Here is a 15,369-nt window from a genome sequence, read left to right on the forward strand (position 1 = left end):
GCTTCCTCTTGGATCTGGGGTGTTACTGTAATATGAAATATGATGACATATTTTTCTTTTATAGTGCTCTCCATATTGGTTGTATTGACAAGTAGGTGTAAAGTGTCTTCTGTTTGCTAGCTACTTTGTCAGCTGCTGTGGACATACTCTTGACTGGAAGCTCCCCTTGCTCAATCAGATAGCTGCGCCAGTATTTTCCTTGGCACATATATATATATAATAAAACTTTTGTGCTGACATCCCGGGTATGTTGACTTGTTACTGACCAAGTGGGGAGTGAACAGCAAGGCACAGAAAATCCACTATACATTCTAACATTTAGGCTTTATCCTTTATTAGGTAGTGAGTAAGAGACATAAAAAGAATTGAGTTTGTTGTTTACAGCTGAAATTTAAAAGAGACTTGTGTGAACAGAAACTTGTTCCATAGAGCACTGTGACAAAAGAGGTCCAAGAACACTGAAGGTGTCATTGCAAATTAGCTGATGTAAGTAGTTGGAATGACACACTCTTTATTTTTAGCAAAACTTGTATTAACTCTGCCCTTAGTACTGTGCCTCCATACATGCCACAGGCCACATTTTGGCAAGGATCAGCCTGTTGATTTTGATGGCATCACAACAACATGGCAGGATGTACGGAAGGTGTCCACGCACCAGAGGGCCGTGCATAAGAGCCTACAGGATATTTGTGGGTCTCCCCTTTTGCCATCTCCGTGTTCTTTCATGGGGAAAAGATTACCTGCCAGACTTTCTCCCTTCCCGAAACACCAGTCCTCCTCTATTAATTTAGCAAGGGCTTACTTACCTAGGCTGTTACAAAAGGCTCTGGAGATAAATGGTGGTTCACGGAGCACAGCTTGAAAACAGTGCCCTATTTAAGGAGGAATCTGAAGAAGCTGGCAATAGCACTAGAACTTCTGCAAAAAGATGGAAGGTTAAAAGTAGGCTTAAAAGACCAAGGCCAAGATTTTGCAAAGAGGCGCTGAAACTTACTACACTATATTTATGTACCCAAGTAAAAGGTAATATTTTCTAAATTGAATGTTAGCCGCGGGTTTTGAAGGCTGGCCTGTTGACTGTCTCTTTACTGGGAGCTGTAGAGTAGGGAGCCCTTTTAAATGTCAGCTCCTAGTTATTTAGGTGCGTAAACTTGGCTTCAGGAACTTACTCACACTCATTTTGGAAACTGGGCCAAAGCTTTCCAGCTAGTAACCAGCCCTGAAATCACCATCACATCTTTTTCATGGCTACATAGGAGTGAATTAAATATAATCAAAAACCCACTTCATTTCAAGGCACAAACGTTTGCAAATAAACTGGATGAAATATAAATACATAATATAGAACTTATTTCAATACTTCTAGATAAATAAATGCAACTCTTTGGAATTCTTTGGACACAGACATCCATGGAACCTCTTCTTTCTCTCTTCTTATATATATATTTTTTTTATAAAATCTAAATGCAGAGAGGTTTAAAAAATGGCAAATATCAATGTACGTGGAAGGCTCACTGATGAACTTGCAAGTCAAAAGTGCTGTATATTCCCATCCTCTGTACTTCCCAACTGTCCATATCAACCACAGGCAGTATTATATAGCAACCACATGGTCAATATTTTGCATTACTACCTTTTAATAAAATCTTTCAAATCATTTCCCCATCTAAACTTAAATTATGTTTTTAAATTTTATTCCTCCTAAATGTATGGTAGGCATTCACTTAGCTACACATCAGAGTGGTCGCATGTGACTTGGCAGCACACTCCATAATATTAATAGATACTTTTCAGCTCCCTATGGGAAAAAGCAGGCAGCAAGAGTCAGATTCAAGAAGTCTATTTTTTCTCTGCTGTTTGTTACTTACCACTTAATGACCCACATGTGAAACTCAATGGTTATATAATTATTTTATATAGTAGATTTTCTGTTTATAAGTTATTTTTCTTACTCTAACATATATACAATATATCTATATATACCCCTGATAAATCTTACTTTAAAGGGACACAGTTAACCCCTTTAAGCCTCACAGTAAATATATAAGGCTTTAAGCTGTCCATACACAAAGGTCATCCACAGAATTGAAGGATCACTTCAGATCCTAATGGTTGTATTTGTTCCACACCCACGATGTGCAGTTATCTTGTAATATGTATCTCATGTGTTGCTGTTTACATTTATAGGTATTTAAGACAATTTATATCACATCAGTAGGAAACAAAACAAAAGAATAAATCTGTTTCTAAGACTAAGTCTATTGCAAAAAATGTTACCTGTATCTACAGACTCTCCCACTGGTGTGATATAAAAAGAATATGTGCCATTCTTGGGATGAAATTCTGGCTACATTGCAGTCAGTAGGAACCTTATACTGACTTAAATGATGACAGAATTTCTCTCCTGCTTTTTATCTACTAGTTACAACTACGTGTAACTCATTCGTGTCTTCCCTCTGCTCAACACCTCAACACCAAAGTGTCAGGCCTCTTTCAGGACAACAGTGTATTTCTTTGCTGTCCACAGGCATGCCATAAACTTTGATCTATCCTGTATGCATTACACCTTTTAATACACATACACTATACACATATGTTCTCAGCTAAATAAAAGTTCGACTTATTCTGTGTACAGCATCTGGATTTTTTTTTCACTAAATCTTCTTTATCATTTACTTTGTCCTAAACCATAGATTGCCTTCATGCCCATTCTTCTGTGGGTGAAGAAAGCAATTTTTGCTCACCAGGAACAGCTCCACATTATTGTCATCATTTTTGACTGCTTACCAAAGTGACATAATTTGTTTATTTTATCTTTTGCAACTCAGTTAGAAACCTAGTGGCATAGATAGAGACACAATACTACTGTTTTACAAGACATCTATTGTATCTACTTTTGTTCAGATAAATACCCAGTAACTGCTGATTTGGCAGGAGGATTGGTAAGGGTACTACTATTCACAGTGTTTCTTTTTTTTCCTTCTTCTTTAATCTACAGAATAAAGTATTTTATGTACATTGGAACCAGTTAATGCCCTTTAGACAAATTTGTAAGTTGTTTCATAAAGCAGGAAAGACATTGCAGGGAAATATGTGCCAAAAAGCACAGTCAAAAGGCTTCATAAGTTTTATACGTCACTACAAGTCAATGCTGGAGATCCGTTCTAAAACGATCAATACTCAAGAGGAATGTTCTCATCTGGAGAAAATACTGCCCATTCCCCCTTTTAGAATTTGTTCAGTTCTCTATCAAAAGTCCTGGCTCTTCATATATACTTTAAACTATAAATAAACACTGCATAGTTCAATGTTCTTGATTTTCTTTTTTGTTTGTTTGTTTTGATTTGAAAAATTATTGCAGTACAATTAATTCCTGTTTGGAGTTCAGTAAGGAGCAAACAGCACGGGAGTATGGGTGGTCCGTATAGGCCCTGGAGCTGGTCGTAGGAGTGCTGGAGGAAGTGCAGAAGTCTGGAAAAGGGTGGCTGCTGGGGCTGTGCGAAGACTGAAGGGGGAATTCACAGCCACAGCGGCAGCTGCTGCTGCAGCTGCTAGCGGATTTGGTAAGATTCGTGGAGCCATCGGCTTTGAAGGTTCCTTTGAAAATACTAATTTTACCTGTGGGGAAGAGAGAAAACAAACAGACAGAGAGACATAATTTGTTCATATCAGCTACACAACAGGGAGCTTGACTTAAGATTATAAGTGCAAAATCAAGTAGGAGAGGCCTCGTAGTGGCTACTGACTCTACGAGCTGCAGGCTTGTGACAGGAGATACGATCCCACGTATTGGAACTGGATGAGCAGGATATGGTTGGGGACAAAGAGTTCCAAGTTTTGCACCTTATCACTGAGACTTATAATTGAATATGAAATTAGAAATCAAAGCAAACTGTAAAATGGGCTGGGCAATATGCACCAAAGTAAAGCTGCATGTACCTTGCACGAATTAAATAAAGAAGAATTAACCATAAATTAAAAGACCTACATCTGGACAGCTTCATGATACAGACCAGAGCAGAATGAAAACACATCATGTTCCCTGGTCTGACTAAGAAGGTACTTTTGGTTTTATCACTACGATGCAAGTTCTACTTAAAATCTCCAGCTGGCTTCTCTTTATTAGCTCCTGCCTCTAATAACAACCAAATAAAGCTTATCTTGCACTGGTTATGAAAATCTCCCAATGTTTCGTATGTTCAAATAAGTGATGAATTCTATGGTTGTTGCCCCATGTTATATTGCTGGGTCTTCAAATATTTTTCACAAAAATAGTGTTCATTCTTACAAGAACTGTGAAAAAGTGGCAGATATTTTAAAACGTTATAATGAAAAACTGTTGCCAATATCATTTAGTATGGTGCTAAACCATGTTATTTTTGTTAGTTACTGGGGCTTCTGCTTCAAAACTATTTAAATAATGAATCTTGTGTACTATCAAACAGAATTGGAAAAACTCTTCATTTAGAGTTTCCAAAAAGAAAAAAATAAACTCAAGCTTTTCCCAGACTGATTGAAAATACTCACAGAGGTCCATTATTATTTGAGAGAATTTACGTTTGGTATGCATACAAATGAACATCAGAGTAGTCTATATAGATTTCTGCAAATTTCAATGGGATTTCAAGTTTCTAATGAGAAGCCAGGATCCTGAATACCTTTATTGTTCTGGTTTTATGACTCTGAGATAAGAATAGAAACCTCATCTACTGACAAAGAAAAGTTCCCATTGGCTCTGATGGACTTTTGGTGGGTCTGTGTCCTGGAATGACCTGAGGCCCTTTGCAAAGAAAATAAATCTGAATATGTGGTATTGAATAGAGAGAATATGAATATATGTACCACGTTGTGGTAAATTTCAGTGTAAGCATGGACACTTCCCACTCACAGGGAAACACAATTTCTCATTCTTGAATTGAAAGGGCTTTCAAATAATTAACTTGCACTATGTCAGTCTGATACTTTCCACTCAACTGTAACTTGGTGAGTGTGTAGTCAGAAAGTAAGGACAGGAGTAGTCTGGCATGAACCACCAGTGCATTTGATCATTACACTATCACCATATTCAAAAAAATCTGTTGGTTCTTTACTAGCCAGATGGATACAGGATTTTGAATTTTCCTAATACCTGTTGGTAACTCTGCTGGCTCAAGGTCCATTAAAGATCTGGAAGATATACACAGAGGGGACCAGATTCTGTAATTCTCTTAATGGAAGATGTAATGGATATTATATACAAAATTTCTCATGATGCCTATGATAAGCGATGATCTGATCTTTTCCTTGATCAGTGTTATAGCCACTGATCCAAGCTGTCTTCTTCCCTTGCTGGCCATGTGATGTTTTCCTCCTTCCTTACATTGTTTAGTAAATAGGGTTTTTTTCAGTCTTGTTAAGAACGGACAAAAAAACCCAAACAAACAAAAAAACAAACAAAAACAAAAAAAACCCAACCAAACTCTGCCTAAAACAACTGGGTTCTGACTGCAGTCTAGAATTCCCAGTTAAGAATGTTTTTCATGAGATCTATTTATTGCAGAAAGTTTGGACTATCAAATGCCTAATAACCTCTTTCTCCCAGTATAGTATTTTATACATATGGGACAATTGTTGCTTAAAGAAGAAGCAAGCAAGTCCCAATATTACGAGGTTTTTCAAACTCTGAAATAGTACTGTGGGAATTCATAAAGCTTCCTTCTCTGAAGTATGCAAAACTAGACTAGACAAAACAATAAAAATAATATTGAAAACATAGCATTATAGTATGTCCTTTTTCTAACTCCTATAGAAAAGAAATTGTTGATCCTCATGCACTTTTTGTCATGAAGAACAAAGATCTTCTGTGACTTTGTTTTAAAAGGCTAGGACTGTCTTGCCATTCTGGGAGGAATCAGGAGCTTCTGATTAAGTTAGTTAGCTTTCAGGTTAATTTATTAACATGGTCCTGATCTCAAGATAGCTGCAAAACCAGCATTATTTAGTATTTAGAGTACATTGCACATTCATTTCAAATGTCTCTTCAAGTACTCATTAACACACAGGTCAACATTAAGAGCAAAGCAGCCATTATTAGTCTCCTCTCCCTCTCCTCTCCCTCTCCTCTCCCTCTCCTCTCCCTCTCCTCTCCTCCCCTCCCCTCTCCTCTCCTCTCCTCTCCTCTCCTCCCCTCCCCTCCCCTCCCCTCCCCTCCCCTCCCCTCCCCTCCCCTCCCCTCCCCTCCCCTCCCCTCCCCTCCCCTCCTCCTCTCCTCCAGTAAACTAAGGGACTGTAAAGGACTTGCAAAATAAATAGAGACTAAAGGAAAAGTCTACAGCTCATCAAAAACATTTAGATTCAAAGTAAAATTTGCACAACCCTGGACTGTTTCTATGCCATTAGGCATTTCAAGAGAACAATTCTGGTATTCTTTCTGTTCGAAACAAAAAAGTTTAAATGGAGAACTACTCTTACCTTTTTTTCAGTGTAGCCTCCATTCTACTATGAATATCTGTTCACTTGTTGCTAACACATACTCTCCTTCTTAAATCTCCTTTCCCTCTTTGCTCACCTCTGGCCTGACTTGTATATTGTGAGCAATTGGGAGTGAGGGAGCAGAAAAAGGACACATTGCCTTCATTTGTCTATGCAGCAACTGAATGGCCTTGATCCTTGGCTGGAGTTCTCAGAAATGACCATTACATAAATTGGCAAACAGAGAACTATGCACAGCAGCAACAGTAATGTAATAGTTATTTTCATTCCCTGTGAAACAATGAACTTCCTAAAGGAATAATAATCCTGTAAGAGAAGCTTTAGTGATTCCATATCCTGCTTACCTAATTAAATATTTTCTTATATGTATTGGAGACCTTGGTCTTCCTGGTAGATTACTTAAAAAGCCCTATGGGGCTATTTCCTTTGTGGTGTATCTATCAGAACAGTGTACTGCATTGTGTGACCAATCTAGGAAAGTTCCTACGCAACTGAATTGTTCATGAATATATCACTCATGAGGGCTGCCTCAACAAGGGCACACTTTCTGTTATCAAGAAAAGAGCTTTAACTCAACTTAAGGTGAACTGGGTTTTCACAGAAAAAAAGCTCCATGTTCTGCCTGCATTAGAGAAGATGGTCAAGGAATACAGGGCTAATCTCTGTGAGGCCAATGAATCAACATCCTCCCTTTGCCAAAACCATCTATAAACCCTTACAAAATACCATGGTGCATAAAACAATCATGCAGTTTATCTGATGGAGATAAATGTCAGATGTTTCACTGTCCCACTCACAATATAAGCTGTTTCTTAACTAATGGCAAGATCCTAGCAAGGTTTTTTATTAAAAAGGAAACATTTTTCTCAGCTCTTGAAGCTAGTAAGAACTACCTTCAGAAAGCTTCAGTGTTCCAGAAAGTTTATCCTGGCAGCTGAAAATGCAACCAGAACCATTCTGAAACTGAGTAGAATTAAATGAGAGATGGATTTTTTAAATTTGTTTCCACTGTTATCTGAATAACTTTCTAAATAAAGGTAAAATAAACGTTTTATATTTTACAGAGTTTTATTTAGTCATTTCATCACTATTGTCCTTGGTGAAAACTGGAAAAACCTGTTTGACATCTAGATGTTTCTTTTGTATGTTGCTCTCTAATGATCTTTAAAACAAGCTTCTTTTCTGAAGTTATTCAGAGTAGCTACAAAAAATGAGGACCAATAGGTTGTAGTCCACACCCATTAGTACATAAGAAGTCCCTTGTGAGCTTCTACGGGCTCATTAAGACACTTGAATACTCCCATTACTTACATTATTCCTCTCATTTTAAACATTTTTTCCACTTACGTTTTACAAAAACCTTACTCAGCAGGGCTAAAATAAAATAAAAAGGTGATTGGCTTACCCCTAGAGGATGTGTTCCCTTTTGGAGTTTGTTGTAAGGGCTGTATTTAGGTTTAGGTGGCTTCCCAGCAGCTCTGTCTTTGTGCCTTCTACTGCTTATGTGCTGTTAAAATACATTTGGGAGAAAAAAAAAAAAAAAAAAAGAAAAATAGAAAAGAAGAGTGATATTTCCTTCATAGATCATTTCAGGTTCTGCTTTACACAAGGGTGCTCTAATACTGAAGGCTACCACTCTCCACAACAGCATGACTTTGACTAATTCAATAACAAATGGGAATAGGGCCTGTTCCAATTTGAATGACGCTTTGTGCATCACATATTGGGACTGTGATTTTCCACAGTGCTCAGTTCAACTCTGCTTCCACTGTAGTCAATGATTTTCTCACCTTTGTTAACTTCAACAGGACCTGAATCAGGTCAGAGATAGAAGCCTTTGAAAAATTTCTCCCTATCTCTATAAAGCACCCATCAAATTCAATCCACTGCTGATATAAAGTTTTGGAAGAATATTGGATAGTAGAGCATCCCCTGTTCAAGGGAGGGGAGAAGGTCACAAAATTGTTTAAATCCCTAAGAAGCTTAGACATCCTTTAAAGATTTCAGCTGAAAGATGGTTACATATAAAACTGACAGTGAAAAAAAAAAAAAAAAAAAACCACAAAAAAACCCCAAACAACCACAAAATCCATTATCTTCTTCATAAAATATATGAGATTTTACAATAATCCTTCTATAAAGGCTTTATTGCAGTATTAGATGTAAGGGACCTTTTCCAGAACTAGATTTTTACTTTGATTTTCATTCTCAAGAGTGTTCTTACCAAAAAAAAGACAAAGAATTGGACATTTTTTCCCTGAAAGCAGAAGACAAGTATTGCTATTGTCCTTTAGAGAATATATCTTCATTCTTGTAAAGTTTCTTAACAAGTATTTGATTCCAAAAGGCATACAGAACTAAAATAAACATTTTTCAGGAAAAAGGCTTTGTTCATCTGAAGAATGACTGAACATTACTGAGTGCAATTGCAATTTAGAAGTCATGCTTCTCAGTTACAGAGTGACATGGATAAAAAAATACTACAAATCCTCTCCTTCCCACATTTCTAAGCAGGTTATTCAGTGTCTTCTGAAAATACTGGCTGCTCCCACTTCCATATCTTTGTCAAGATAAATACCATGCAGTACACTAAACAGCAGTGTTCATTAGCTCATGACAATAATAATAATCTAAAGACAGTTGTAACATGTTGCAGCTTACAATTTCTATAACTATAAGAGATACATACAATCAAGAGCTTTTGAGAAAATATATTCTGTTCAAGGGAAAGCCATATCCAAAATAAAACATACAGTGCGAAAGACAAGTACAAAGGGCAAAATCTGTAAACTCCATTTGGATGTGAACTGTTAGACTGACACACGCTGATTGCGTTGCTACTTTATCACCATGAAAACAAAGAACAGCCAAGGATTCAAACACTGCAAACTAGCTTAGTACCTGTTTCAGTTGTGTCTCAGAGTTTACGTGCACATCACATATTTCACAGTGAAATGTTTTGTTCTGAAGGCCTGTGTTCCCTTTATTCACAGGTCCTTTGCCTTTTACGCCTGCCCGGGGAAAGGCTTTTATGGTTCCACTTCCATTCCGAGCTTCCAGCATAGTTTTGTGCTTAGTCCCTGGAGACATTAGAAATGGGAAACAGAAACAACTTTGACAATTTGGTTGCATTCATTATTTTGTTTTCTTTTTAAAAGAAAATCATATGAACCTCAGCTTGATGCCATGTGCTGTGCTTGGAATATGCCTGTATTTGTCTGTATCAGATTCACACCACTGTAACAACATTTCACATCTGATATTTAATTATTAAGTTACATATCTGTAGGTAATGCGCTACAACAAAGCAGCCACACCAGTAAGCAGTGGCGCAATCAGGTATCCTGATGTGAAGTTAAACGGGTGTGACTTTTCTCATTAAGTCCTGCTGCTAATAGACCTGGATTGTAGTTGCAAAGGAAGAGTAATTTAGCTATTAAAGATGTAGTTGGCTCTGATTTGTAGTCCTCCTGAATGGATTGACAAACAGTACACATTAGGTAGCTTACACTTAAATCCATAATTAATTGATTAGTCTCCAAATCAAAAAAGGGGAGAGGTTTCTGGCAGCAACTTATGGATCTTTAATGGCCCCCTCAGAAACCAAAACATGTGAAAAACATACATGTAAGAAAAATTCACTTGCACTTTTTATTAAAATAAAGATTGGATAGAAAACATTACTGTCCTGTTGTTTTACCTTTATTCACACCACACAATTTCTTACACTGTTGACTTCCATGCAGGTAGTCTGTGATGATAATGGACCACTACCATGTACAGAATTAGTGTTCCAGTGATAATCGTTGTATGCATCCACATGTACACTCTTACAAGCATGCATGCATGTGAGCATACACACAGTTTATCAGCACAGACAGCAAAAAATTGGAGGGTTGTGTTCCAATATTCAGAATAATATTTTGGCTCTCATCTTGAGAAAAAAAATGTTTAATAGATTAAATGAGTGCAGCCCTATGAACTTGAATTTTCATCAGTTGAAGATCTGGCATACAGCAAACACATCTTTAAAAACAGATTGGGCTTTGTTTCTCATGAATATCAACAAATTATAACTTTATTTTTAATTTAAGTGGATTCTATAGACATGCTAAAGGTGTGTATATATATATATATATTTTTTTTTAATTACATCATAAAACCATTGATCATGTTGCTGCAAATATATCGTCACTGTCTCTATGTTGCAAACTTAAGGCTTTCTACCTGTCTCCTAACTCTATTTACCCTGATGGCAGGTAACCCTTGACATCCAAAATCAGTTTTTCTGTAAGACTGTTATATGTGGTCATTGCTACCATATTAAATCCCAAGATCACCCTGCTCACCACAAAGCCAATCAATAAGATGCTTAGATTAGTGACTGTGAATGATGACTATCTACTACTAGAACTTATCGATGCTACTAGCTCTAACAACAAGAAACATCTTAAAAATTAAGAAAGATGGAGGTAAGCAGCTACCCATTCAACTCTCATGCAGCAGTTGCTATTAGTTGATGAAAACATAGGAAAAAAATATACATAATTTTAACAAGTTATTAACAGACAATATGGAGCTAAGAAGTCTAACTCCCATCATTGAACTCTGACTGACTGATGCTCCCTCTTTCAGCCTTCATTTGTTAGATTTCAAACAAAACCAGTGGTGTTCATAGTCAGTTTTCTAGCTGGCACAAACAAAAGTATGCAAACTCGGAAGACCAAACGTAATGAAGCATGAGCTGTCATTTGGCTCTATAAGGTTTGGAAGCTGCAAAAGCTAAAATGTAAGAAAATGGGTAACTTGCATGCAATAAAATTCCTTTCTTCTCTCTTTATGAAAGCCTCTTTGCCTGTCATTTTTATTCTTTAATAGTTAATGAATTCCATGTAATTGCCAGTTTTCTGCCACCTCTTTGTCCCCTGCTGCAAGAGATCTAATCTATTCAGGGGAAGATAATTGCAGAGCTCTTGAGACAGAAGGGGAAAAAAAAAAAGGAAGAAAGCAAGCACTGCTCCATCTCACCACTGTTGTGCGCCTCCAGCTGCGAGGCAGAGTTGACAGCGACTTTGCATAGTGAACAGTACAGCAGCCTTTTTGCTTTTTCTTCTTCAGTCTCCACGGAAGGGCACGTGGTGCTGCTCGTGGCTGTCGTAGGGATTTTCTCCACTTTAGAGGTGATTTCAGTTGTCATAACGCTGCTCTTCCGGATTTCCACGGTTGTCGTCGTTGATATTGCTGGTGTCCCTGTGGTGACGTCTGTGGGCAAAGGGAGGAGATGGAAACAAACAAACAAACAAACAAACAAGTTGTGACCTTTGGCATTTGCTTGTTTGCATCCTAATGCTGTAACCACACAGAGAGCCAGATCGTGCTGGTGATGGTTTGACTAATGGTAATGAACTAAATCTGACCTTATTCCTTGTATTTTCTGTGGTTACAAAACACAGTACTTCCATACACTGAAATGCCACATATTCTGTCTCCTGCAGTCTGCTAACACCCAGTAAATACAGAATTAATAAACTGAAAAGACAGGCCATTAAGACTGTACTGTACAACTGAAATACAATCCACTAAAGGAGGCCATGTAAATTCCCAGTACAATAGGCAGTTAAAAATTAATACACAGCACTTAAGACACATAAACTGTCATAGTAACACAATACGCATTTATTGAGTAGCCAAACTAAAGTTTTCACATATAATATGTACTGTAATACTGTACTAATAAAACTAAAATGGATTGTTCTTTGTATCTGATAAAATGTTAAATTGATACTTCACTTGATATTAGCCAAAATGAATATTAAATTAATGAAGGTAATCATTAATGCGCAGTATACATTTATACATGCATTATCAATTATTAAATAATAAGAATAAATACTAATAACAGTAATTAACAGTAATTAAATATACAACATTCTAGTGTACACAAACACTAATAATATTTTAGTTGTGCATACCAGTAGTATGTTTGGAAAAACTGTAAGCATGTTATACACTTAAATCTCTTTGTAATCCTAGTGCTTGCATCTAAGAATTCGTGCTTCTTCTGTAGTTTTCAAATCCAAGAGAGAAAATACGCAATGATATTGTGGTTTGAATACAATATACATGACATTTGGATATGGCAGTATCCCTTGGTAGTTAAGTACTTAGCAGGGTAGAGAACAGTAAGATCCGGCACTGAGCCAGTGGACAAGAGAGCAAGTAAGGGACAGGAGAAGAAGAGAAGGGACAGGAGATGTTCTGCCTTTGCTGTGTTGCATTTTGTCATATTCAGCCTAATAAGCAGCAGCTTCCCCATAAGAAATCTAAGTTACTTTATTGAGATATTCCTGGAATTGGGTACTTTCCAACACAGACAGCTCATTTTGGTTTCATACATCCTTTGGTCTTAGTGGTGCTCAACCTGTACTATGCTTTATTCATTGCCGTCTATTAGAGTAGGCAAAATCACAATTATTTTGCTTACGGATCTCAGTGTGTGCTGTGATGCAGGAAGGACACAACTAATTGATGCTGCAGAGGTGTGTTTCAGACTAAAGCTGTTCAACAACTTCATTAATGAAGAACATGCCTAGTAACTTTGCAGACAATAGCAAAGTTGGAACAAGGGCAAACACACCAAGAAACATGATCCAAAACAATTTTAACGCATTGGAGAGACAGGCTAGAAACTGAAATGCTTTTCAGTAAAGACAAATCCAGGAACACACACTGATTAAGATTAATCTGATCTATTAAAACGAGATGAAGAACAATCGCCCCAGTACTACTTTTAGGGAAGGTTTCTTGTTTGTTTGATTTTGTTTTGTTTGTTTGATTTTTTGCTAGTTTTACAGAAAAAGCTTTCAGCAGCAGGTAAGATGAACACTGATCTCTTCTATCATCATGCTATGAAACATGGCCCCACCATATTGAAAGTGCAAAGTGAAAGATTTATAAAGTATTTTTTTCTCCTCTAAGCAGCACAGGACGTCCTGTGTCCAGCCTGGGAACTGCAACATCAAAAATTAACAATTACTTGCTTTGTTGTTAGTCCAGCAGCAATACAAATGCGAACCAACAAAAGAGGGCTTGCAAAGGAGGAAGCCAAACAAATTAGAGGTTTAGAAAACATGACTGTGAATACGGAAGACAAAGGGTAAACACTGACAACATTTTTTGTATCTGTAGAAGGTGGCTAAAATAAGAGAATAAACTCTTCTCCCTGATCCCTCCTAATAGAACAAGGACTGTTGGATTACATCAAGAGAGACTTAGATTAACATCAGGAAATTCTTTCTAATATTAACTCTTGTAAAGCCTGAGAATAGCCCACCTACAGAGATCCGGAAATATTGCCTACTGGAGGACCTGAAACTGGCTGAACAAATATTTGCAGGAACAACCCTGGTATGATCCCTGTCCAATCAGTGGGAATAGGACTCTTCAAGCCCTAATAATTTATATACATTGTTTATTTTGCAATGTTTCTACATATTTCCCCAGAGTATTTTTAAAAATTATTATTCATAAAACCAAGAAAGGAGAGTTTGTCATGTGAATATTCTACATATTGCCAGGCATTAAAGCATATAGCAAAAATAAGGTCCCACTCAAGGTCTAATCAAAGTCGAGTGTGGGGTTTTTTTGTTTGTTTGTTTTTGCTTTTTTTTGTTTTTTTTCTGAGAGTGATTCTGGAGGTGGTTATATCCTGAAGGTGCTGGGGATGTCAAATACCAGTGAAGAAGGAATGGTGTTACCTTGCTGAAGACTCTCTTCTTATCTATTACCTTTACAGACAAACAATGTTTCAAAGAAGAATACTATTTTGAAGTATTAGGTCTTTTATTGGGAAATGGATGAGTAAATGAAGCCTTTGTAGAACTGTCCACAAAACTATACATTTAACTAGTCATTCCCATCCCAGAGAATCTGTGTCAATGTTAGCTTTCCTTCAGTCAAAAGTTGCTGTTGCAAAATTATTTTCCTCAAAATCCCACTCTCAGCAGTACATAATACTACTTTTCCAACTTTGGTTTAACCCTCCCAGGACAACTGTACAGTAGTAGGTCTAGCCATTGGACTCTCCTCATGAAAAGGAGGGTAGACAGCATCAGGGAAAGAGAAGGAAAAGGGAAGGAAGACATTAGCGTTCTTTCAGGACCAATGGCAAGTTCAGTGCCAATCTTGCAGGAAATTAGACATGTACATCAATCACCATTACCAGTTTTGCAGTGCAAGGGTCAGGATTTTGCCTTAAGCAAAATATAGATGATAATTTCTTTATCTTATCTAGGAAAAACTGAGGCAGTGAACAGAAGAAAGCTTAAATGATTGCAAATTTTAGTCTGTTTCAAATATCTGACCTCCTATGTCTATGTTGGTCTAATATTTCACCACGTAATTATTTTAAAGTGAAAAGAAAATACAATCAATTATGCTAGTCCTTTAGAAGGTATTTCAATAAGCATGCATGTAAGTAACATTGTACATAAAAATGAAATTAAAAATGGTAAATGTCATCAGCATGTTCCTCAACTAGCAAAAATATAAATGTTCAGAGCATGTATTCTGATCATATACCTTTCAAAAGGTGACCTATACTAAAACATTATATAATCCACTAATGCAAATGCATTAATGATATCAAAACATACGCAAGAAAACCCTCCAAGTTCACCATCTAAAAGTCATGACACACTTAAAAATGCAAAGCTGCTCCTCCTCATATAAACTTAAGAATTATCTGCAGGAATTAAGGGGAAAACATTCTAAAATCTGTCAAGTAAGCCTGGAAAGAGGGAATTAAAATCCTCTTCTTACCAGAACTTCTAACCTAACCAGCTTGCATCTCCGAATACATTACAGTGTTGCTGCCTCTACACAGTTCAGTGCCCTAAA

The 15,369-nt window shown here is 37.0% G+C and overlaps 1 protein-coding gene across 5 annotated transcripts in view; it reads right to left on the bottom strand.

Annotated features, from left to right (window-relative positions):
• Positions 1-305: 305 nt before the first annotated feature.
• Positions 306-15,369, bottom strand: part of ZNF385D (zinc finger protein 385D) — a 428,245-nt gene continuing 413,181 nt past the window's right edge. For all 5 annotated transcript variants that reach the window (XM_065051544.1, XM_065051545.1, XM_065051543.1 and 2 more), the window contains 4 exons: positions 11,500-11,733; positions 9,373-9,551; positions 7,877-7,978; positions 306-3,618 (listed from right to left, as the gene is read on the bottom strand). In XM_065051544.1, coding sequence (XP_064907616.1) covers positions 3,385-3,618; positions 7,877-7,978; positions 9,373-9,551; positions 11,500-11,733 — 749 coding nt within the window. In that variant the 3' untranslated portion in view covers positions 306-3,384. The remainder of the gene's footprint in view (positions 3,619-7,876; positions 7,979-9,372; positions 9,552-11,499; positions 11,734-15,369) is intronic.

Source organism: Columba livia, chromosome 2 (genome assembly GCF_036013475.1).
Source record: "Columba livia isolate bColLiv1 breed racing homer chromosome 2, bColLiv1.pat.W.v2, whole genome shotgun sequence".
Lineage (NCBI taxonomy): Eukaryota > Metazoa > Chordata > Aves > Columbiformes > Columbidae > Columba > Columba livia.